Raw genomic sequence first — 25,041 nt, 5'->3', positions numbered from 1 at the left:
AAATAAAATAAAAACGCGCTGTCAATTTCCGCGTTGTAGATACGAAAAACTGTATCAGAACTGAGTGGGAGTTTCTGCACCATTCCTCGACAAAGTCGGTGGCCATCATTGATCTATATCTGAATATTAATTGTAATAAGAGTCAGCATTAGATATGGATGTCACCTCAGGTCATTACTATAATCTCGACCCGGCCAGATTGCAAGTTGGGCTTTGCGGAAATCTCGGATGGTGCTTGCATTGCATTTGATTTCCAGGCCTCCAGCATAGAAGACAATCTGGTCATTCATTCCCAGGACGCATGAGCTACTTGACGTTGCTTTTTCTATCAGGAACCAGGAACTCATGGGGGCCTAATCGGCTGGGAGGCCTAATCGGCAGCGTTGGATACCTAAGAGGGAAGGAGGTGGTTGACAGCTAACATACTACTTGCACATAATTGGTGGTGTCGTTTAGCAGCAAACTACAAGGCTGCAACGCTGAATAGTAATATTGGAATAATCCAGTGTATAGTATGTACATCTCGAGGTATATAAACCTGCCTGTTGCCATGTCTAAGGGTCATCAACAATCCATTCTCTTTCTTATACAAAGCCTCTCTTCAGTCAACCAACCAACCAACCACCCAATCAATCAACCACAATGGTCAAGTTCGCCCTTGCCTCAATCGCCCTCATGGCTGTTAGCCTTCCTTTCTCCCTTGCGGACAACTGTACTCCCGGAATCCGCTACTGTGGATACAATCTCCTTGCCAAAGGTGGGTGTTCGATATATTATACATACCAATCACTTGAAACTATTAGCACATTACTGACATAAGAACTCAGGTGACTATCTTGAGCAGATCACTGAGGCACTCAGTGGCGCCAACCAACCCACTGATAGCCAACATGTGCGCCAGTCCTTTTTCGTGTGCACCGGCGGTCCGGGAGGTGAAATCTCCTTCCAGAGGTACTGCGATAACACCTGCCACGATGGCGGAAGTGGCAAGAACGACTGGTGCAACTAGGAAATGGGTTCAATGGGAAGGCTTTAACCAGCCCTTCTCTCGCCTACTCGAGGTAGCAAGGTTGTAATTTTGTCTGCAATCTGCTACAGCTGTTTAAATTGTTTATTTGATTGTACATGCGTCAGAAGGGTCCTTCATCGCCTATCTCGATTTCTATGAATCCTAGTCAGCCCTTGGGGACCTTCTGAATTTCGCGATATCTGCGATAGCCACTCTTTTCATCGTTTAATATATGTCATTTACGTCGCTATACGTACCGGATCTTCCCTGGCAGGTGGGGCTTTCCTATTTGAGCTGCCGCTAGACCTTGCTAACTCCCATAGGAGTCCTACCAAGTCCTATATGAGTGCTAAGAATAGGGCTAGAGGGTCTAGTCCGCTCCTATAGGACTTTGGTAGGTCTCCTATAGGACTATAAATATGTAGAAAAAGTTACCTATATAACTTATCAAGAATACTACTATTTTTTTAGGTATTTCTAATGCTTAAAGAATTAAGATAATAATACTTTAGACATAGTATTTCGATAAACATAGTAAATTTATAGTATAATATCCGAAGTATAATTTCTAATAGATATTAGAGTCCTAACTGAATACACTGTTATAGCTAGTAATGATCACAATTATGGAAACAAGCTCGTTTTTGTCACTTTATAGCATGGCACTCCGGCATCCCCGACTAAATATTAATACTCATTATGTTGGTATTATTAGCAACCACCAGAGTGCTAGCGACTATGACGATGATATAAAGCGCGCCCAATATGCAGGCATCAACGTTTCGCCTAGCGACAGACTAGTCAGGGCTATGCAGTCGGCGCGAAGATCACGCAGTATCCCAATCTGTCTGCCCAGCTCCTGGCTCAATGATTTATATCCCACCACACATATACAGACCGCCATGTCGCTCTTCAATAACAGGTAGCTTTGTTCGAAAAGATTCTTATCAAATCCCCATACTCCTAGGTCGGATCGAGGGAAATCGACGTGGCTCCAATTTCCCGTCGATAATGCGGATATAAAGATGACAGCATTCATCCAATAAGGAGGAGGGGCCACAGTATCATTTCTATACATGGTCACAAAACTTGCGCCACATTCGAATCAACCAACCAGTGCTCACTGTACAAGGTCTACTAGTACTGGAAGTAAACGGGGACATCACATGTGATTTCCCAACACTCAATATCGGGTTTTCTTTGATTGGAAGATGTCGACCCAAGTACAGAGGCCAGGACAAGACCAACTCCGGCTAGCAGCTGATAGTGGAATTAGCGACACCAAATCTCGAAATAAGTGTGAGTTTCTGTCGTCTCACTTGAATATTGATATGCTCATGAGCCTCTAGTCGAGGCATAAGAATGGCCAAGCCAAATTCCAGATCTGAGCATAATTTTTTGGTCACCTCGCTGGTCATTTGCACACACCACGCAACCTAAAATTCCCCTGCCACTTGCAGGACTAGGTAGATCCAAACTAGATGACTGAGTTCTCCAAAGAAATGCGTAAAGCTGAACTTTGGTATAGGTATTCTGCAATTAGCGCACTTGAGCGCACTTCATATTATTAAAAGAATATTCGGCACCATCGAAGTAGCTTTCTCCACTACTCGAGTGTATGATACACGCTTTTCAATGGCAGGCAGGTTAAGATAGGCTGTCGGGTTAGTTCCAGTATGGAAGGAAGCTTAATTCATCTTCTTGAGGGAAAACATGAGGGTATATATACAGCGCGTAGTCTGAGTGGATTTCCAATCAACTTTGTTTGTCTCACACATAGAGTAAGAATTGTTTCCGATGTTGCGGCGTCATTCCTAAGCAGCAAGTGCCTGCTGTCAGAACAGATATTACTGCAAAATAACCCAGCTACGGGGACAATCCCTCCGGTTCGTAGACTGGTAGATACTGGGGACGATGCGGCTGCGAACGATGGACGTATAGCGCTTCCAGTCGGCGTCGTATCTCCTCTTACAATTTTCTTCGTCGCGTTCCTCCCGGTGAATAAGCAGGACACCGGAATTAAGCAAAAAAAAAGTATGTGAAAACAATTCCCTACCCGCGCACTTCAGGGGTCTGTATGGCTTGCTCCTGTCCGTCACTAGCGCTGTAAATACTTTCGAACATAGTATAGCTAGCAAGCCAGGTGGGTAATGAATACGACCACGATATTAGCCAGTCACCGAAGGAGTTGATATAGTACGCTAATCCCCACTTGATGGCTAGATCGTCTATACCGAAGCCAAACAGCCCATCCACAAGGCAATGACCTTCCGCTGTGATTTACGGCGATGATTTGTCTTGCTTAATACCACGAACTGTGCGTACCGAAGATGGTCTTAATCCCGCTGTTCATTATGGTCTGATTGGCTCGGCTAATACGTTGATGAAAAACGCATTACTTCGAGATGGATTAGCTACACAAAAAGAAGTTCTGTGTTTTGAAATGGAGGCGGCTGGGTTGATCAATAATTTTCCTTGCATTGTTATCCGAGGCATCAGTAACTATGTCGACACGCATAAGAATAAGAATGATACTTGGCAAGGGTACGCCGCATTGGTTGCAGCAGCATATGCAAGGGATCTTTTATACAAAATTGCTCCTCTAAAGATCACCCAAGAGTCAAGAATCATCAAAACTATTGAGCAAGAGCAGTGTTATCCACCCGCAAATATTGAAAATCATCATTAGTACTTTAATGTACCTTTGGATAGTGATATAACTAACAGACTGAGAACTGGTCAAAAGCGGGACAGAGTCTTCGGTCATACGAGGGTTCGTCCAGCAGTTCAGATGACAACAGTAGGAAAAAGGCCCGGGAAGAGACTCCTTACGAGGACAGGATTTTTTGATGATGACCTCGAGCAATTCCTCCAAATACTTCAGTCTTCAGAAGGAACCAAAAGTAGATCCTGGATTTACTTTGCATTGCTCCACAGATGAAGATTCAAACAGTGAAGATCAATCCAACGAGGGTTTGCAGGAGACTCGGCAGGGACCAGAAGCCCGGTCAAACTATGAATTCGATAGTGAAGGAAGCAACGAGACTTCTGAGTCTTTATATATCTGAATCGTACACGGTGCTCTTGAATAAGTGAAAAGCCTGTCCGACTGAGTTGAATACCAATACAAAGAGGGGCAACGTAATAGAATTTATATATGTAGTAACGGGCACTGGCTGACAATGCAATGATCTAATATGACCCCTCGATGATTAAACGACTTTGCAAGTGATGACAGGAATTAGAGGGTAGTGATGGGTACATAGGACCGAGGCTTGAGGGGCAACGGGGTAAAAGTTCTATGGTAATAGAATGTCTAGTAAGTTACAGAGCTCGGTGTCACGTGATCCCCCCCCCTCCCCCAAAAAAAAAAAAAAACCATTCGACCCTCCAAATCAAGCTAAGTCAATTATAGATTGGTGTGTTTCGAATTAGGGGTTTGGAAAGAATTCATGTAACGTATTCGGTAAGCGAGATGGACACCCAACCAAAACGTGTCTAAGAACACGGCTGTGTAGGGAAGCTTCCGAGAGTGCAAGCTGAAAGCTGGTGGTCCGAGCCGGAAAGGTCGGTGGCCGATGTGGGACTGCGGGTATTCTCGATTCTCCACACGAGCCATGGCTATCGCAGTAAGCAGCCATGTGGGTCTTAGGTGGATGATGTAGATTGTTCGAAAGGTTCTACCAGAATCCATCTATTAACACAGATCCAAAAAGATTAATATTTGCACGTTATGTTCAATGTAGAAATGTATAGTAAATAGATACTCTAATCAGGCTAGCGCAGATTATCCGTCTCTGTGCGCAAGTGCTTCTACCTAGAACAACATCCAAATTTTAGTCAGCAGCTACCGAGAACTATCTTTTCTATCCATTGCACCAAAGTGAGCGATCAAATACAGAACCAAGCACGAAATGCTAATATAACGTTCCAGATGACACATCCGCTGGCCCCGCCTCATTCCACCAGCTCTGCCGCCCCAATATCGCCATCATCCTCGGCATTCCAATCGTTCGGAGCCCGCGGAAACCGAGATGGTACCTAATGAAAAGTTGGAAGGGAAGTGCGTAGCCAAAAAAATGTAGGTAGCAATGCAAGACGAAGATAACAGCGCCGACGGCACTGCTGTCACAGGAAGCGAAAAGAGGGAGACTGAGTCAATTGGTCTATCTAAAACAAGCTGACGAAGACAGTCTAGAAGAAAGAGTAGAAAATCCAAGAAACAGAAGAAGGCCTATATAGTCCGAAGCACACAGGAACGAGATAAGATGGAACCTAGGAAATCACCCGCAAGCATCATGCAGGGCCAAAAAGGACGACAACCCCCGCAAACCTATAGAGGTCAAAGGGATCAAGTCATCAAAAGAAAAGAAAAGGGGAGAACGAAACTGGGCAACAGCCAAGCCCAAGAAGAAAATATTCCAAATAACGATCGGAGCAGAGGGGCGGGGTAACAGCGTAGAGGAAAGGCTTGCTGGTGAGAATGCTGCGTAGTGTACGCTCAAAGAAAATAAAAGAATGAAGTTTCCTTTGGCGGTCTTGTAGAGCCTCAATATGCTTGTTTCGCATACCAAGAGCCTTTGTACAGATCAAACAGAAACTTGTCGCTGACTCACTCTAGATTGACGGACCCAGAGTTCCCAAGTCACTCACGCTCACGTTTACCAAACAGACATGTGAGCGTATCCACTGCTCGAGAAGCCCTCTGTGGAAAGAATCTGGTAGTCATGAGCGCCTAGATTCATTCCATGTGAAGCCCAAGCATTGAAGTGGTTGGCAGTGGTGACGGTTCCAGCCGAGCGTTTATTGCGGCGGATAGACCAGTATTGCATAAAGGTTTTCTTTGGGCCATCAATGGAGGGCTGGTCGACCTGCAAGTGGGTGTAGATATCATAGACTGATCCATCGCTGGCGAAAGTTCCCTTGTAGGTCAAGCTAGGGCCGGGGTTGTAGGTTCCGTAGTTCTCCAAGATGTAGTATTCGACAAGAGGGCCCCTAGTCCAGCCATACACGGCAAGGTAGGCATTTCCAGAGGGTTTGAAATCTCCAGCATAGTGGATGTTGCTATTTAAATGTCAACATTTGTCAGCAGAGTGCTAAGTGAATAGAACTTACCGGGCACTACCAGTGCTCCAGCCCTTGCCCGAGGTGAAATCGCCGCAGTTCTCCCAAGACACGCTGTATTCACCGTTCTTTTCATTGTTGTACTCGACCTTACCACCACCGTTGGTCCAGAAAGAGTAGTGGTAGCCATTGCATTCTCCAGTTTGGCTTGTAAAGAGAGCTCGCTTCTCCACATTGACTTCAGCGGGAAGTGCAAAGGCACTTGCGAAGGCACAAGCAGCCAAGAAGAGCCCCGAGAAGGTAACCATATTAGTTAAATGACTGAGTAACTTGAGAAATGAATGACTGAGTAACTGAAGAAATGAATGACTGAGTAACTGGAGAGATGAATGACTGTTTGTAAAAAAGAGTCTTTCCATGGGAAAAGTGAGCCTTTTATAGTATTGATCGATGTAAGGTGCCTGCTCTTACAGTATCATAGATCCTAGATGTCTTGCTTTAATTTTAAGCATTGTTATATTAACCGGAAATTGGAACGGCAAAGTCGTTGGCTGCCTGGAGCTGTGGAACCCGGGCAGTTTGAGATAAATTAAATCGACGTGGGAACATTGAGTGAAGGGCATCAATGGAGGGATTTCCAACTCAGAAGACCTACAAGGGTGAAATTGCACTTAGGCTTACTCGAGGCGACTATGACTGACGCCCGGGTCCTGACATCCCCTGGGACACCGAGAAAGCGACATGTAGAATTCTGCCTCCCGAGCGAAACTAATCTACGCCCCGGCGATTATCTCAATATTCTCCCAATCTCAAGAAACTAGTTAACTACCAGCTCAATGAGTCGGTCATTACCTAATCTCTCAGATAAGCCCTAAAGGAGTGGATGCGACTCTCGGGGAAAAAAAAGCTTAGGGTGGAACTATTCTTTGGAAATCAACAAACCGACAGAGGGTGGGTTTTGCAATAGCACATCGCGTATACCGATTTAGTCAGGTGTCTAGGACGTTGATTGATCAGGGACAGATCCATGATGAGGCCGAAATAACTCCTAGCAAGCAGCTCGTTGTTGCCGATAGTGATAATGCTAACAAGACGGCTCTTAACGGGAAGCCCTACATCGCGTGTAAGTGGCTCGGCTGATTTGAAATTAGCGGTCTCACTTTCGTTCTCAACATATTTCGGCGGCGCAGTCTCTTCAACCAAAAACTGGGTGTTTCCCTCTAGTAGACTTCGGCAAATCCCATTTTGGGTCGGAGGCTCCGACCCCAACCAGACTTAACCCATTGGGTTTTGGGTTCAGCCCTCTATAATGTGGACGGCTTACAACGCAAAGTATAATTTAAGACAAACACGGACTACTTGACTAGGACCCTACGGGTCTCAAGTGTTTATGTATATACGAGACTAAACTTTAATTCATAGAATTTAAGGAGTAAAAGAGGAGAGGGGACATAGGGTAATTTATACCCTATACGTTTCTACTGGTGAATCCCGCTCAAGCCCAGATAAAGTAATAGCCCAGAGACTAGGTGGTATAGGATCCCTATAACTATAATTCTTAGTAGACTGCGGTATATCCGCTCCAATTGATATCAGACCGATCGATTCCTTATATCCGCAAGTGCGGATTTGGATATGAACCGGATATTCATTGGAGCGGATATGCCGCAGTCTAGTTCTAGATCTTTAAGGCAATATATCCAACCGCCCTCGCCCTGGCAGTAGTCCAAAGCCCGATCAGGGGATCGCCAGGCTAGTAAGCGAATAAAATCGAGGGTGTTACCAGGACCACCGGCGAAAATAGAAAATAATACAATACACGTAAAATGAACAGCCCCACTGTGAGTTTTTTTACCTGATAGGATCGAGACCGCGAGGATTAACGGCCACCTTAACGGCGCTAGTCCTTTTTTGATATGCGGTTAAAATGGCAAGGGTTGTACGTTATAGGATTAGCGTGTCGCATGTTTTTGATGTCGCTTACTCAGGCCGCTTATCCCCATACCCAGTCAGTGAGCACTCAGTGAGCAAATCAGAGTGGTCAGATAATGATCAGGGAGTGGATCAGGGTGCTTAGAGGATGATCAGGTGATGTTCAGTGAGCACCTGGGCAGTCACGCTGATTATGTAATGGTCAGTCATCAAGTCAGGTAGTTATTTTACTACCAACCTGCGCAAACCACCGAGCTGCGCAGCCCAGAACATATGTATAGTGGAAAGGATAAATTACAATATATTATTTCAACAACGGTTGTCTATATGAGTTTTTCCTTGTAACTAAATGCTTTTTATATGATATCTAGCCACTTGTTAGTTAATTAGTGTTTAAGTGACTTAACAAATTAGTGACTGAGATATATATGTTTCTGGAGTTTAGCAATGCAATTTTCGATACTACAACAATGGAAGTTCTCGATTTATTTAAAACTGATATATGATATTAAAGATCTTTATCCATTGCTATCAGTGAGTAATGAAATCAAATAAAAGCGTTGGTTGCTGAAATATCATGTCTTGATTTTTCGCTTTGACTATGTGTTCTGGGCTGCGCAGCTCGGTAGTGAAATACGTTAGTTACTTAGGGACATACACAGTTTTACTCAGTGATCAAAAGGCGGCAAGGGGTGAGCACTAAAATGGAAAAGGAAAGATCTAGAGGGACAGGGATTATCCGGTATATATGTTATTTACACTTTACACAATGTCATTTATCTTGCCACATTGTTGAAGGTTCTCGGTGTTTTATCAGTTCTACAATTCACACAACATAAACCGTAATTAAGAATCCTCAGGTGTCAGTGCTTCAAGATGAGTGGGACTCGGTGGTAGCTAATGGATCTCCAGGGCCGTACTTCTTAGACTAATTGTTAGATTTGTCGGTGTGGTTAGTTGAGATTCCCTGCTACTACTTGCTTGCCGAGTACACTTATATCCGCGATTCCGATGTCACTTTCCGGCTCTAAATATGCCGATGAAGCAAAATGGAAAGGAAAACATCCCCGATATTCTTTGGCCTAGAGTTGTTGGTCTGTGAATTGTCGCGGTCACACTTCTGCTTTCTCATTTTCCGCGGTATCAACTCTACGGTAGCATTACTACGCTCTATCCTCGTTGTCCTTTCTCCGTATATCTTTATTAACTAGCATACTCTATGCTTCAGTCTCACCTTCGATCTACCTAATGGGCCGTGACTGGCCGATTATCAAGTGATCCCACATCAGAGTTTATTTCTTTATCTCCTTCCTTGAACTAGGAGAATCCAATATCAATACAATGTACAAATTATCACGTTGTTCTAGACATCGCGACCCAGCTTAACTAGCACTATCATATTCCTATTCTATATATAAGCTTTCTGCAGATGACCAAATCACAGGTGACTCGGGCCTGGTACCTAAGAAGGCCTAACTCTCGAGATTTACTCCTGACATTCTCGCGGTCTTATTGAGTAGGCTTGAATTCGCCATTGTCGCTGCTGCTACCACTATCACCTTGGACCACAGCATCGGGAGGAGCAAATCCATACTGCACAGCAGTGCGTTCAATCTCCTCGTTTGTCATGAAAGGCATCTCCTTGGCAGCACGCACGTAGGTCATGTTTTCCAGATAACCCTTGGCAAAGATCAAATCAATCTCCTCAAGTGTGCGACCAGCAGTCTCGGGGTAGAACAAGTAGATCACAGGGAAGAAGCAGGCATTGACAGCACCGAAGAAGAGGTAGGTACCCCACGAGATATTGCGAATCATAATCGGTGTAACCATGACGATGAGGAAGTTGAACAGCCAGTTGGTACATGTTGAGATTGCATTGGCCTTGGTTCGTGTCTTGATAGGATTGATTTCTGCCGGGTAAAGCCAAGGCAGGGGAAGCCATGTCGCTCCAAAGAAGGAGATGTAGACAAAAAGACCAAGTGCGGCACCCTTGGCGGCGCTGTCGGATCCGGGGATCAGGCAGGCAAATGTCAGAACCATAGAAAGAGACTGCCCAACAGTGCCAATCAAAAATAGTTTCCGTCGACCAACGCGTTCAACTAGGAACCACGAGGAACAAGCGAAGATAGAATAAACAATCATGTTGACACCTCCCAGGATCATGGCCATGAAGTCATTCTGTCCGAGGGATTCCTTGAACAGCACTGGGAGGTAGTAGATAACGGCGTTGCATCCACCAATCTGTTGGAAGAATTGAGAAGATGCGCCGATGAGCATACGTCGACAATGCTGTGTTTTACCGCCCGTGAAGACGGCCGACATGGGAGTGTTCTTGCCTGCCTCGCCAGATCTAAAAGAGATCAGTGCTATGTTCAATAGTAGCGCAAGGGCAGTTGGAGCGTGGGGATAACATACGCTCGAATCGAGTCTAGAATAATAGTCTTTTGAAGTTGGACTTCGTGATGATCGATGGGTTGATTTGCAAGTGCGGCAATGACGGCCTCACCCTCCTCATACCGCTCCCGAGTAAAAAGCCATCGCGGTGACTCAGGCAGAACAAGCATGCTGAAGATGATAGCAAAGCCGAAAACACACTGGAAGGCAATTGGGAAGCGCCAGGTGAGATCGGGGGGTCCGTAGGAGGCCCCGAAGTCAATCCAGTAGGAGATTAAGGTTCCAATGGCGACAGTACTACCCTCAATACATATAAGTAGACCACGGTTGTTTGAGCGCGAAGTTTCTAAACGAGGTTAGTTCGGTTTCAGCTCATGTGTTCCCGATATAACGAGTAGTGTCAAGTTGATACTAAGTGTTTCTACTTACCGGCTTGATATGTGGGGATCGTAGCTGTGTTCATGCCGTTACCAACGCCAGTGACGACTCGTCCAACACAGAATTGCGCCAGTGGGATATACCCCACCATAGAGCTAACCTGAATCACGACGCCGATGATCATGATAGAGGCACCAAGGATGATTGACCAACGTCGGCCTAGCCAATCACCAAATATAAGACTGAATACTGCACCAGCAAGACAACCTACTCATGGTGTCAGCTTCGGGCCTTTGTATCAGAGGATGAAGCACATACCTAGCTCGTAAATAGCGGTTACAACGCCCTGCATGGTGGAGTTGCCTCGTGTGGCTGTAAAGACATCGTTGAAAGGCTTTGCGTCAATGATGCTACTCATAACACCCTCTGAAATAGGCCATAGATATTAGTATCTACATCAGATAGCAGATAGATAGATTAACGTACGATCGTAGCCGAAGAGCAAGAAGCCCATGGTCGCCGAGGTCGTGACGGCGCGCAGCAGCCATTTGCCAGAAAGGCCGGAGAACTTTGGAACAGACATAATGAGTGTCGTTCCGTCCACTCCAGGCCAAGCAGCCGTTATTTATTATCTTCCACAAGGTACGTAGTGTGGACAACCGTGGGTATCAATGCACACAAAAGAAAATACACTGGTCTGAAGATGGATTCAGGAAGCAAGACAACTAGGTAATGTAGGGGGTCAAGCAGCCCTTTAATACCTTTTCCCACGGGCTCCCCATGGGGACATGGGATTCAGTTGCGGAGTATGGACAGACCAAAGCGACGTGCATGGAGATCCACTTGGATATCGCATTGAACTAGGAGAATATCCAATCTCGACCACGCTATAGTCGAAACTTCGGCGCAATTTCCTCCGCAGTCAAAAGAACTAGGTTTTTCATCCTGCGTCAATAACGCAGGGGCGGCCAAGGATATGGATGTGAGCGCCAATATGCCTATAGCGCTTGGCCAGCCAGCCAAGGATTCGCTGGGTTCGAACCGGTGAAACAGAATTCAAAGAACGTGATGCTAAGACGGAAAGGTGCGCCATGTACGTAGCGAGAAATTTTGAATTTTGCGGGTGACTGCAGCACCTTGAGACACTGATCTCACGTTGGACACAACAATGATGTACCTACATCCTAGTTTTGGAGCATGGAAGTGGTGTGCATTCAGCCAGAGAAGACCCAAGGTTATGACTCGTATATATCTGTGCTTAAAATATCGGTTAATTCGGTTTTCCCAATCTCGGGGAGTCCGAGGTTCAGAATTGTTCCCTCGCCGAGAAGGAACCCATGTCATGATCCTGGCGAGGGGTGGAGAAGAGGCATTTCTCTTTTTGGCCAATGATACACCGAGGAAGATTATCAAGGAAAGTGAAGCGAGTGTAACTGAAGCAATGGGGCTTGCCGGGAGCGGGAAAGGTATTTGAGTACTGCTTGGGAAATTCTTGTGAGCGGTGTTTGAGGCCTTGGCTTGGCTTGGGAGCGGGACCCTGGGGCCGCCAAGGTCGCCCGCGCCCCAAGCCCCCCAGTTGAGAGATCACGAGCGAACATTGGCGCCAAGGGGACTTCTCGGAGGCCTCTCTTTGCCCGACGCGCGATTTTCGGGCCTCGGGTTGGCAAACGTCATTTCGATGTTTGTTGAGTCGCGTAGGTTGGTCTTCACGCTATGACGACTCAAATTGTTATACTACGCCTCAGACAGGCAAGATATCCGGGTTCGCATCAGTTACGAAGTCAAGTCTCGCATCGAAACCCCGTGTATCCCACGTGCCCAGAAGGTTTTTCCAGCCTTGGCAAACCGGTGTTGGAAAGCCCCAAGATCCACAATGGGCAGAGACAAGGAGGTCAAGATGAAGATGGACATTCGCAATCTCCCGCCTCTCTTGAGCTTCGTGATCCATAAAAGCTGCACCCAGATCTCTAAGTCCGACAAGCTCTTAATATTGAACTCAGTCAGACCAGCGTCTGCTGCTTTCTCGGGTATTTTTTTGCCCATGTAGTACTTCGAATTGGCAGGAACGGTCAGGGCCATGATCTCGTAGAAAATATTAGGTCACTTGCCGAGCAATATATCTCAGATAATGGGCATTCAATATCGGCCGACAGCCACGATGAACAGGGACAAGCAGGGACCAGATATGGTGAGAAAATTCCAGTCAGCAACAAACTTATGGTCAAAGACGCAGAAAACGAATGAAGAATGTATGGGAATCTATTCCGAAATATGTGCAGATCAAGTTATATACATGCAAAAGGGGAATCGGATGCCGGCATCCTATAATGGCAGACGAACATGTTCATCATCACCCTCATCTTCCTCCTTGTGTGACACCAATTGATAGGGGCAATTGGAGCGGAACACCTGGCGAAGCCGATGGTGAATAATGAAAGAAACACCGCAAATAAGGCAACCGAGTACCACAAACATAATAAACACCAGGGCCCATATGCTCTTAAAAGAGCCATCTGACGCTGGTAGTCGCTGGAGTAGCTCCGTTACACCGAGACTCTCTCCGTTCGAGTCAATTGCGCGCACACGAAAGAACGAATCAATGTCAGAAGCGAGTGGAATTTCAGTTTCGAACCCATCGCGAGGGACCTGATCAACAGCCGTGAAGGTCATATTTCTGAGATTTTCGCCGTCCCAAGCCTCAACTCGCCATGCCGCTACCCGGGTAGCACCGTTCCAACTAACAAAGACACTCTCCGGTGTAATTGCAGTGTCCGGGGCTGTCAGAGGATTACCAACCCAGTCAAATTTGAACACTCGGTAAGAGACGACACGACCAAATGTGAAGAAAGCAGAGGCGCCAAAGTGCACATCGCATACAACATCTCCTTCTGGGGAGAACTCGGTGAAGGCTGCAGAGTGACCCCAGCCCACAAGCACGTTCCCTGTGTCTAGAAGTTGCAGATTCCCCTGGGAAACGGCCATAATTTCGTGCGGATGCTCGAAAGATTGAACTAGTGTTGCCTGCCGTGCTTCCGTATCTAGATCAATGATCATGCCGCGGCTCACAGAAGAGAGGTTGTCGTTATTGTAGGCTGCGTTGTCGAACAAACTGAGGCGGTTGGGCCCTACCCATCGAGCGTCATGCTGCCATGAAAATTGCGTGGCAGCTCCATCCGAAGCATCGGCAAAGTTGTTGCGTTTCCCTCCTAATGACCAGAGGACATCACCAGTGGTGCCATCTATGCATGCAACAGTATGAAGGTGACGCATCGAAACCAGGTACCGACCCTGGTCATCCTTGTCCACACTGTTGATGTGCGAATGGTCATACCCCGACGTCGATCCCGCGGGGTCTTCAATCGGATAGTAGCTATCACTCGGGTGGTAAAAGTCGGATACGCGCCACTGGAATAGCAGTTCTCCGGTGTCAAGGTTGACTTCCTGGAACATTCCATCATACATCCATCCCAGCTCCGGGCCACCGATAGAGCTCAGATCCCTCGGGATACGGTCATACGTCACCAAAATTGCGGTATCGTTGGACGTGATTTGGAAGTCATGCAGGTCGCCGTCATATATGCCGATTGGAGACACCACATACTTCTGGGTATAAGTTGAATCAAGCTGTGATTGGACAAGGTAATTAGAGAACCAAAATTTGGTCAGTTAGATCAATGTACAACCCACCATGTACCATGACCCTCGTCCCATACCGTCGCCACTATCTCCCTGCCAATATGTAAGGTAGTCCTCGCCCTTGTACCGCTGCACTTTGAAATCTTGTGTTGTACCACTATTCCATTTCGTCCATACAAGCTCCCCCTCAGGATTCAGGATCATCGGACCGGGATGTGCAATTGAATCGCCCCGAGGCGCAAGGAAAGTGTACCGGGGATCGCATTTTGCGCCAGACGGAGTAATTTCGACAATGGGAGACTCTTGATCGAAGGAGAAGTAATTTCGGTCTGGACCAAACCCCTGAGCTCCTAGATCATACCAGCTCAGGTCGGTGCGGAATCTGAGTTTGAGAAGTTGTGGCACAGCAAACAGATAGAATACAATGAGGCCTCCAACAGCGGCGAGAATCAGAGCAATCTGCCGGAAGGGAAAACGGGTGTGCAGACGATCATTGCGAAGCCAGGAGCTCAGCCGACGCATGCCAGAAGAAGTCCGCAAGAACATTAGGGCATCGCGGATGAAAGAAGAGTTTCGAACAGGGACAATGTGGGAGTCTTTTGTGCCAGACGAAGGGGCGGCCGCGACACCATGGTTTTATTTCACATCCTCATTTAACGTCGGTTCCCCGCCGTCTATCCCGGAGACTCCTTGAGAGGAACCACTTAGTCTTAGCGAGAGAGACTGTGGAACTGAGTTTGTACGCGTATTGTGATTCGGTGGCTGCCGGAGTTCCATAGAAGAATCATGGGCTGCCAAGCTCCCCGTGGGTCAAAATTCCCTGAAGAATTGCGCGTCTGCGCCAACCAGTGACGAGGACATCTGCCGGGAGGGGCGGCGGTAATTGTTCATCAATCATCGAGTGAGAAGACGGCCTCGAAGATCTCCTTGAAGAGAACTGCAACCCCACAGCCCACGCGTCACATATTCAGAACGTGGCGTTGACCTGTGGCGGATCCGCTTAATCTTGGGATCAGATAAGAGAATTCACTTGGGCAGTGTTCCAGCAATATATAACAACATAGTACAGCATTGTTATATATAGTATGTCGTATGCAAGGGAAGAAATTCATCAGCAATATATTCAATATCAGCATTGAAGTCCAATGTTTTATGTTGATCTTTCTTCTTTTCATGAAGCCTCTAAAGATCGGCCTCAATGTCCCCATTTGGTTTAGTCGGAATTTTATTCTTGGCGTTTTGACCAAGATAGTGTTGGGGGGTGTCAGTAGGGGGTTAGTATTGTGTTGTGCCTGCGGAGGATTTATCTATGAATCAGAATGGCTTAAAGAATGCCTTGATACGAACTACATACATATATGTACGTTTTCTCCGTAATGAGAGCACGGTGGTGAGTGTGGAATATCATATTGCGAAATATATATATCAACAGAGCGGACTTGATCTCCATATCGCAACCAAAGGTCGCATTGCGTCCGGAAAAAATATCAGCGCCAAGGAACATAATCTCGGTAATCTGCGTGGGCCTAACTGTATGTTCATTATATTTACTCTGTAGCGCCGTTGGCGAATGATTCTAATAACTTGGGTTAAGAGACATAAATTAGGCTACGAGGGAGATCTCCCGAGATAATTACATACGGTGTACGGAGTCGATTCCAATAGTTTCTTTGCCGATTTTGATGCCAAGTCCCATGTTGTACAACAGGGGAGTCTTACATAGTAAGAAGGCTGTTTCAAACATTTTACATATGATGTTTACTCCGTAACTATGCTCTCAATAAATACATGTTTGCTCTGTTTGCCTTGTTTGCCTTGTTTGTGCTTCCTCTCCTTGTGCTGATAGTGTTTTAGGGGGCGGGGTAAACAGTAACAGGAGACAAAATCAACCTTACTATATTAGGACTTAGCGTCAAAATCCGAGGGAAGAAACTTGGAAACTATTGGAATCGACCTCCATAGTACTTATTTATTAGCAAGCCACACACTACATAGAACGCCAATAAAATTGACTGAAAAGCTTCATCACTTGAGTTCGGAATAATCAACTGGATCAAGTATACCGTATATCCACAGTTCTATACCACGAATGAAAGTGTCAGCCTTTACTATAAATATCAAATGGGAAAATGGGAATATCTTTGAACAGAATACTATTGAATTCTATGTGAACCATCTAAACTTTATTCAGTTCTCGGATTATTATTTGTGGACATTAAAAGTGCTAATAATATATAATATTGTTGAGTAGATACATGTATCCTTACAATTAGATAGGAATAACACAGAATCAATCCTGAAGTATTGTAAATTCATACGATTTTGTATGTACATAGTAGCCATTTAAATTTTGGGCTTTGATCTGAAGAAACACACGTGGAGGGCCCGATCCTCCGGAGTTAATAGGATCGAATCATATACGAGTATTCTACATTAGCAGAACTTTGAAAATATTCGGATGTGTAGTTCTAGACAATGCCAATTCTCAGTAGAACCAAGCTATATCATATTTATCATAGGTTAAATGCATAGAATATTATATAAATAGAAATAAAAAGGTACTTATTTCCGTACATATGTGTTGTACGTTGTATGTTTGTACCTCAATGGGTGCACAGGTGCGTAAATAAACTTCTTTGGCTCCACTTTCGCCCTTTTCTTCGGCCCCCCTTGATCATGACCTCGACGGCCCCCTGCCCAGGCGGCATCGATCTCGTGTTTCTCTTTTCTTTTCTTCTGACATCTACATCATGAAGAGAGGATTCGGCAAGGAGATGGTGTCCCAGGAGGTTGGCGACGCGACCGACCAGGATGATTGGGACATGCAGCGCCTGGGCAAGACCCAACAGTTCAAGGTGAGTCGCGCATTGCCTAGAACAGGACTAAATACTGATCAACAATAGAGAAACTTCCGTTTTTACTCGATCTTAGGTTTCACGACCACCTTGATGGCCACATGGGAGTCGATTCTGCTGTGAGTTTGGACGCGCGATATTATGAGAGAACACCGAATAATGGGGAATGCGCAGCACGAGTACCTACGGTTTAACGGATGGCGGACGAGCTGGAATGGTCTATGTGTATATTGGATCATTTGTTGGGTTTTTCTCCGCAGTGATCTCCATGGCTGAGATCGCGTCCATGTAAGTTCGATTCGACCTGCATGTTGCGCATGGAGATTGACTTGGCCAGCTCCCCAACGTCGGGCGGACAATATCACTGGGTCAGTGAATTCGCTTGGCCGAGATGTCAGCGATTCCTGAGCTACCTCACCGGTTAGCGGATACCTCGAATCGAACCCGATGATCTTCAGCGCTAATCTAGATCTAGGATGGCTTTCGGTGCTAGGCTGGCAAGCCGCTTTTGCTAGTATTTGCTACCTTTGCGGTACTTTGATCCAAGGACTATTGGTCTTCAACTACTCGGACCCCTCCGGTTGGGTGTATAGCTTCGAGCGCTGGCACGGGACACTGCTGACCATCGCTATCGCCGCCGTCGGAACCGTGGTGAATACCTGGGGATATAAGATTCTCCCTCCCATGGAGGGTCTCATCCTTGCCATCCACATCTTCGGATTTGTCGCTGTTGTTGTCCCCATGTGGGTCATGTCTCCAGGACAGGCCTCTGGGGAGTCTGTCTGGAAGGAGTTCACTAACTCTGGCGAATGGCCGAGTATGGGCCTCGCGTGTCTGGTCGGCCAGCTGACGCCAATCTTCTCTTGGACAGGCCCGGATGCTGCTACACATATGGGTAAGTTAAACCCAATAAACCCCCTAATTCGAGGCGATGCCTAACGTCTATTAGCCGAGGAGGTCCAGAATGCTGCCTTGGTGGTCCCGTGGTGTATGGTCTCGACCGCGTTGATCAACGGCGGTCTCGGCTTCATTATGCTAATCACCTTATTGTATAACATGGGTGATATCCAAGATGTGCTCGCCCCGGCCAGTGGGTTCTCCTTCCTCCCAGCAGTTAATCATGCTACCGGCTCAGTGGCCGCCACCAATGGCGTGGCTGCTATCATCCTTGTCATGGAAGTCTGCAGCGCCATCGGTATTCTTGCAACAGTCTCTCGCCAAACCTTTGCCTTCGCCCGCGATGAAGCCCTGCCGTTTTCCAAACACCTGGCTCACGTGAACCGAGGTAGCCAAATCCCCGTGTGCTCCGTATTGGTATCCACCATTATCACCGTGCTGCTGAGCTTGATTAACATTGGATCTACTGCCGCCTTTAATGCTGTCGCATCTGTGATGATCGCTGCACTCTTCACCACCTACATATTGCCCATTGCCGCCGTCATTCGGGTTCGTTTCGAGCCGGGTGGTATTCCGCCTGCGCGCTTTTCGCTTGGTGTTTTTGGGTTGGCAATCAACGTCTTCTCACTGGCTTGGCTTTGCTTTGCCATTATCTTCACCTTCTTCCCAACCGCCAATCACCCCACCCCGGTGGATATGAATTGGTCTATCCTTGTGTTCGGCGCGGTGGTCATCTTTGCAATTGTTTTGTATATTGTGCACGGTCGCCGAGTATATCGTTCACCTGTGACCCAAGTGCGCAAGGTTGAATGATGCCATACGTTGGTATTGGACTAACCTTACCACCTACTGGCTAAAAGGTTTCAGGCCCAAATGCACTGTCTCTTTTGGCACCAAGCGCTCCCCCATTGTTTTGCGTGTATATGTGGCATTTAATTGAGAACCGAACATATTTAATAGAGATACCTTGATACCCAAAGCAATCTGAGTCCCGCGTTTAGTGTCACCGTCATGCGAAAGGCCCAGCGAGGGTAAAAATGAGCAGGTGCGATAGAAATTGGTCCAGCAACTACATAGTTCCAGGTTGTTAAGCGGGGCTTGTTTTCTAGCGCGGAAGGAAGAGCGAAATGTTACGGCCAACCCCTAATGAGGACCTCAATTCTTCCGCAATGCCATAACTTTGAGTCAAAAGCCGAAATTTGAGTATGCTATCCGTCGAGGAATCCTTGGAGAAAGATGTAAAGCTCCTGGGATCTATACAGTCATGACTAGGTAATTCTTGGTTCGGCTATATAAACCCCCATCTCTTATTCCAAAATGCATTTGCGGCTAATCAATTATATCCATGATTTCAGCGGAACAATTGAGGCAACCGAAGAGCCACCAACAGACGACAAAGAGATAGGGTTGATTGCAGAAGGAGAGTACTGGGAAAAGAAAACTATCAAGCTGTGACTGCAACAAATCTTTACCCTGCATTTCCTATTGCACCCTATGTCGATTCCGAAAGACCAGTTGCAGCGGAGGCACAGACAGAGTAACGGTATCTTTCACCTGCCGATCAAACGCATCACCATTCTCTCCAGGGGCAAATTCCAGATCGAACCGTCGAGCAATGCTAGACAGTACAACTTGCATCTCGATCATGGCCAGTCGCTTCCCGACACATGACAACGGACCTAAAACATGAGATTCAAACCACCCCGAAAATAGATAAGGAGACTTACCAATGCCGAAAGGGAAGAACGCATCTTCAAACACCATGGCCGAGCCCGTCTCCATCCACCGTTCCGGCAGAAATTCATTGCCGCGAGGAAAATAGCGCTCATCGCGCTGAATGGTATGCTGAGGAACCGTGACGGTGACATTTCCCGGGATCCAGACCTCGTCAATCCACAGTCCCTCTGGTGGAGTTTGGCAAGGCTGACCGCTCGCTGATGCCGGCTTGAGACGCATAGTTTCTTTGATGACTGCATCGAGGTATGGTATGCGTGATACTTCGTTGGCATTGAAAGTTCTGCGGGAAGCGTGGCTTTCGGGGTAGGAAAGGGTCACCTTGTCGATCTGGAGCTGCAGCTCGCGGTACGCCGATGGATTAGATGCCAAGTAGTACAGCGCGTTCGATATGGTACTGGTGACGGTATCACTGATGCGAATTAGGTGAGTGCCGGGCCAATGGCAGGTAAATCCTAGCGCTTTGATGTCTGGAACATACCTCCCAGCAGTGACTATCAATCGGCCATCTTCATGTAATGCTTGAGTGCCTGGTGGTGCTGAGACGTCACTATCATCGATGGCCTTGAGCAGCCATGGGACAATATCGGTAGGTCTAGCATCTAGTTCTGAGTGCCAAGGCTTCATGCAACGGATTAGTATGCGGCGTGGATCAGGAGTCCTATACCTATACTTTGTGCCAGGCATCTCACAGACCCAAGAAGCTTGGCGAACGAAGGTTGTACCATGCTCTGTCTGGCTAACAATTGCAAATGGAGTCAGAACTACTTTCGCCAGTTCACACCCTTCCCACGCAAAGCCAAGGTCAGATTGTGTAAGTAGCAGGTCAAATCACTCTAGCGAGAGTAACCATTACCATCTGTCCCCTCTCAACTAGCCTCACCTATATCCTACACTTTTTGGTCATACAATCTTCAATATCAAAGGCGCATTCTTCACTTTGTATGTTTCATTGCATGTAGCAATGCCTTTATCCTCACTCCAACCTGTCTCCGCACTATCCACAACGGAATTCGCAAAACAGATCGATTTGCCGAAGCCCTCATTGCTCATGTCTGCAACCAGGGTTGTGCTCTCACTATGGATGCTTATCACGATTCCATCAGAACCAAGCATATCTACCCAGCGTTGAACAGTCTATATGAACGTCATCTTCCTCACCGTCATGGCTCAGAGGATGAAAAAGAGCAGCTCCTCCAGTTTGCCGACACTGTCACTGAAAAACTCCTGCAGAGCTGTGTTCCCACGGGAATCGCTAATCCTGAGCCATATTGATATTTGCAGAGATTCTGCTAACTGTGCGAGCAAGATTGGCACGCGTATCCCGGCTATCCTCTGGAAGCACAAATCGCTTCTACTGTCGTTTACCGACAGTAAGATGTGCCACTCCGGGGCCACCGCCCTGGAAGACCCCGAATACTGGAATTGGATTGAGGAAACAATGGATGGATACGCTAGGTCCTGTCCAATGCAGACGCTTGAGAACTGAAGTTCATTCTTTGCTGCCAAAGAACCGGTGGATCTTGTTTGGTGATAAGCTTGTGAACATTGATTGTATTGGCATCTCCTGTCCGAAGACGAAGTATGCTCTGGAGTGGTAATTGCAGGAGATTGCAGCACTATTGATGTTATATCATTCGTTAGAATAAGATCAGAAAAGAATCGACAATTTGAATTCATCCCTTCGGATATCAAATGCCTTGAGCAAAAACTTGGACGTCAAGATATATTGCTTAATGCATGCTAGTCAAAGTGGATTGCCCGACTCCCTATATTACGATTCTGGCACTCCATCGATACTGAATTAAGGTCGGATTATGAGGATATCGAGAAGGCTGAAATCATCCGGTAACTATCGTACGGCAGCTATGTGGCACATGAACTCGAGTTCAGCACCTACCCTTGTCATTGGTTGGCGAGGTACTAGAAAGAAAGATAGAAATCACCGACCAACTAATCGACGCCGCCGAGAACGTTTGACTTTTCACCTTAACCGACTCCAAACAACGTAGGCTGGGAAAAGAACTCACAAATCCGCCCATCCGCCGGCCAACCCGACAATAATGAATCCTACCAACTGCAATTCTGCGAGAACATGACCAACCTCTGGATCAAGAACAACAACCTACCCGATTCTAAACCACCTGTCTCAAGTTTCATGAACCGCACACAACTCGTATCAGAACGTTTATGCGATGCTTCGCGCGGGGTCTGGGATTCCTTGAGAAATTCTTCATCGAAGGGCACGACATCTCACGACCGAACGCGCAATCCACTATGCGTCTACTGCATTACTTTGCAATACCGGTCGCCGGGGCGTATCATCGCGCAGGGGCACATGTCGATTGGGACTTTCTGACTTTACTTTTCCAAAAGGATGGCCAGGATGGGCTAGAGATCTGTCCCGGTCGCGAAGTTGTAACTGAGTTCGGTGTTGGTGATGAATGGACCAAGGTTAAGGCTAGGACTGGTGAGATTGTTTGTAATATCGGCGATTTACTTATGTCCTGGTCGGATGACCGGTTCAAGTCGACTTTTCATCGTGTTAAGGCTCCTTGCCGGGACTATTTCGATCGGTACAGTATTGCTTATTTCAATCAGCCCTGTAAGGATGTTTTGATCCAGGGGCTGTTGAAGAAGTATCCGGTTGTCAGTGGGGCTCAGTTTACTGAACGCGCTATGAGGCAGAAATTTGCTGCTTTGCAGAAGAAGGTCGCAGCGGCATGACTGATCGCGTGGGCTTCGAGGATCTGGGGTTTGTTAGGTTCCGCACAAGGGTATTTTCGCATAGGGCTCCTGGGTAAATATAACCGAGGGAGATGGAGATAGTTACGGCCTGAGGAGACGGTAACGGCCGTAGTAGAAGTCAATGAACATATTACTATAAGTTTCCAAAGTCCCACCATGTCGAGAATCCGTCAATGTTTCCAAAGGCGGATTCGGAATCTGCGTAGCCCACATTGTTCTCCATATCAACAAATTGGGAGGGGTCTGTCCATAGCCATGGGGTATTGGTCATTAAACTGTCGGGTGGCGCAACGAGCTTGTCACCAAGGTCGAGGTCGGAAGTTGGTGTGGAAGATATGTGCGGCATCATTGGTGGTATGTGGGCGGCTTGACCACCATCCGCAGTGTTAACTGTGACATTGGGGGACATTGCGACAATAACCTCTAGAGTTGAGGCTGGACTATCCTCCTCCTCTTCGGTACAGACGGTCGGGGTCAATGATGGATGTAGTAGACCACCTGTCGACACTTCGTGTGGCTTGGGTTTACAGTTGACTTGAAGAACATCCCACATTAAAGGTATACTGAGATGAATCTTCTCGGGTTCCCAATCGTAATCGATGTTTTGCGAACCGGAAGCGATTCGAGTCATCTTGTCCAGTGTTTGATCCTGTGCGTTTGTTAGTTTTGTAGCTGTTTTTTGGTTTCATGAGACTTACCAAGATTCCACAAGCAGGCGAAAAGGAAACAAAGCTCTTCAGGAACCGTCGACATTTCGTGAAATCAACCTTGGATTTGTATTTTAGTCGGGGGTCCGCAGCACAGCAGTAGTACAAATGCACCGTAGCTGCAATGGCGGCAGCGTGTCCGAAGAATGGATCGATCAGTCGCATCTTCTTCTCAGACACCATGTCTATCATGCGCACAAGCCAGGTAGCATGTAACAAGACCAATTCGGAAGACCGTCTCCAGAAAGCGTTCGGGATTGCCAAATTATCGTTGTATTGTGATGCCACAATGTAGAGGAAGGGATGATTCAAAACAGTTAAAATGCAATGGTATGTGAACTGCAATTTCAGCCATGGTGTCCAGTAGTTTCGGTTTGATCTCAGCTCGTCTGCTGTTCGCTCGAAAAATTTGACTGTGTCATATCGATGGCACTGGGAAAGTTTGTTCTCGATTTCTGTCAGGTCAGAGAGTACCATGGCGTACATGGAATCGTGTCGCCAGGGCTCTTTGAGCCTATTACGAGCACAATCGGAAACATATGTTCGCACTTTGCTCCAGACCCAACCAAAGTGGGCTGCTAAACTCCAAATACCTAGATCGGATGGTTTCGAGCAACCAAGATCATCTCTCGGCAGCGGTGGAGGTTTGGCTTCGGTTCCATCCTGTTTTGCACGGTCGCTACTGGAAGCAATATAGAAGGTGCGCATTACCTCTGATGGTATACAGAGAAAGCCATTTTGTTGTCCATAAGACTGCTCCAGAGATTGGAGACTCCAAAATAGACGCTTCTTTCGCTCGGCCATGGGACCTTCGCCTCCATGACTTGATTCCAGATCCAGCGTTGCTGATCGGCACAGATGTAAAGCGAGACCGAGATAGAAGCGACCGAGGTGTATATCTCCATCTATAAAAAATTTCAATATTCGGAATCTCTTTTAGCGCTAGAGGGGTCATACCTAGAAATGAGGAATAGGAGAGCAGACAGAGACTCTCAATGGTTTCAAGCTCCACTGTGCCGTTGGCCATACGAAGCATCACCAAGCTTCTGGCACTATCTCCATAATGTTGTAAATGCTCACGATCTCTTGAGAATCGTGAGGTTAAGGCTAGTAGACAGCAAACGAGCTCCTCTGATAGATAACTTGGGTCTGAAAGATCTTCGCGATCGAAACACCAAATTGGTTGTCGATGGCAATACTGGAAATAAAGATCAATAGCTTTGGCGATCGCAGATGATGATGGCTGCGAGCTCGAGTCCTCGTAGTCAAACCCAAGAAAGAATGGTTCATTCACTGTGCTCGGTTCGATGGATAATGGACGAGTTGTGGCAGGATAAGATGCTCCTGAGATACCATTTCCTGTTTCTTGTGGTTTTTCCGACGGAAGTGTTTGAGTTGGTCTTCCGCTCAGAATGAGATTTACTTTCTCTTCAAGGAATGCTAGTCTGTCGTCCTGTAGAGGACAAGAAAAAAAATAGTCAAAAATTGGTCACTGATACCGACGCGTCAAAAACATACAGATTGCCCTCCCCGTGACCCCCTGGGTATTGTGGTATACAGGCATGGTTGATTCAGGCGGACACAGCTGGAGCAGGATGGTTTCTCCGCTGGACATCGGGTCTTCTTTCTTCTGGATGGATATCAGTTCCACCTCCCGCTACAGATAGATAATGAATCACCTACCGGC

General features: G+C 46.8%; 8 protein-coding genes across 8 annotated transcripts; 3 read left to right on the top strand and 5 right to left on the bottom strand.

Annotated features, from left to right (window-relative positions):
- Positions 1-642: 642 nt before the first annotated feature.
- On the top strand, positions 643-1,009 carry PGRI_004520 (uncharacterized protein; the record flags this gene model as incomplete). Its single annotated transcript, XM_040788165.1, has 2 exons — positions 643-757; positions 828-1,009. The coding sequence occupies 2 exons, from the start codon at positions 643-645 to the stop codon at positions 1,007-1,009; spliced, it is 297 nt and encodes a 98-aa protein (XP_040651937.1).
- A 4,661-nt stretch (positions 1,010-5,670) lies between these two features.
- Positions 5,671-6,381, bottom strand: PGRI_004510 (glycoside hydrolase family 11 protein; the record flags this gene model as incomplete). Its single annotated transcript, XM_040788164.1, has 2 exons — positions 5,671-6,073; positions 6,125-6,381. 2 exons carry the CDS (start codon positions 6,379-6,381, stop codon positions 5,671-5,673), a joined length of 660 nt encoding a protein of 219 aa, XP_040651936.1.
- Positions 6,382-9,514: 3,133 nt separating this feature from the next.
- Positions 9,515-11,360, bottom strand: PGRI_004500 (sugar porter family MFS transporter; the record flags this gene model as incomplete). Its single annotated transcript, XM_040788163.1, has 5 exons — positions 9,515-10,355; positions 10,421-10,745; positions 10,829-11,044; positions 11,096-11,203; positions 11,264-11,360. 5 exons carry the CDS (start codon positions 11,358-11,360, stop codon positions 9,515-9,517), a joined length of 1,587 nt encoding a protein of 528 aa, XP_040651935.1.
- Positions 11,361-13,099: 1,739 nt separating this feature from the next.
- Positions 13,100-14,959, bottom strand: PGRI_004490 (arylsulfotransferase family protein; the record flags this gene model as incomplete). Its single annotated transcript, XM_040788162.1, has 2 exons — positions 13,100-14,401; positions 14,465-14,959. 2 exons carry the CDS (start codon positions 14,957-14,959, stop codon positions 13,100-13,102), a joined length of 1,797 nt encoding a protein of 598 aa, XP_040651934.1.
- A 2,204-nt stretch (positions 14,960-17,163) lies between these two features.
- PGRI_004480 (Amino acid/polyamine transporter I) lies at positions 17,164-18,978 on the top strand (the record flags this gene model as incomplete). Its single annotated transcript, XM_040788161.1, has 5 exons — positions 17,164-17,268; positions 17,317-17,387; positions 17,443-17,556; positions 17,694-18,163; positions 18,218-18,978. The coding sequence occupies 5 exons, from the start codon at positions 17,164-17,166 to the stop codon at positions 18,976-18,978; spliced, it is 1,521 nt and encodes a 506-aa protein (XP_040651933.1).
- A 669-nt stretch (positions 18,979-19,647) lies between these two features.
- Positions 19,648-20,526, bottom strand: PGRI_004470 (Cytochrome P450; the record flags this gene model as incomplete). Its single annotated transcript, XM_040788160.1, has 3 exons — positions 19,648-19,844; positions 19,893-20,311; positions 20,381-20,526. 3 exons carry the CDS (start codon positions 20,524-20,526, stop codon positions 19,648-19,650), a joined length of 762 nt encoding a protein of 253 aa, XP_040651932.1.
- A 1,563-nt stretch (positions 20,527-22,089) lies between these two features.
- Positions 22,090-22,626, top strand: PGRI_004460 (Oxoglutarate/iron-dependent dioxygenase; the record flags this gene model as incomplete). Its single annotated transcript, XM_040788159.1, has 1 exon — positions 22,090-22,626. One exon carries the CDS (start codon positions 22,090-22,092, stop codon positions 22,624-22,626), a length of 537 nt encoding a protein of 178 aa, XP_040651931.1.
- A 154-nt stretch (positions 22,627-22,780) lies between these two features.
- Positions 22,781-24,381, bottom strand: PGRI_004450 (putative C6 transcription factor; the record flags this gene model as incomplete). Its single annotated transcript, XM_040788158.1, has 3 exons — positions 22,781-23,296; positions 23,346-24,259; positions 24,312-24,381. The coding sequence occupies 3 exons, from the start codon at positions 24,379-24,381 to the stop codon at positions 22,781-22,783; spliced, it is 1,500 nt and encodes a 499-aa protein (XP_040651930.1).
- Positions 24,382-25,041: the final 660 nt, after the last annotated feature.

This window comes from Penicillium griseofulvum (assembly GCF_001561935.1).
Source record: "Penicillium griseofulvum strain PG3 chromosome Unknown contig_79, whole genome shotgun sequence".
In the NCBI taxonomy this organism is placed as follows: Eukaryota; Fungi; Ascomycota; class Eurotiomycetes; order Eurotiales; family Aspergillaceae; genus Penicillium; species Penicillium griseofulvum.
Note: the sequence above shows the minus strand (reverse complement) of the source record. Positions and strands in the feature narration are given on the sequence as shown.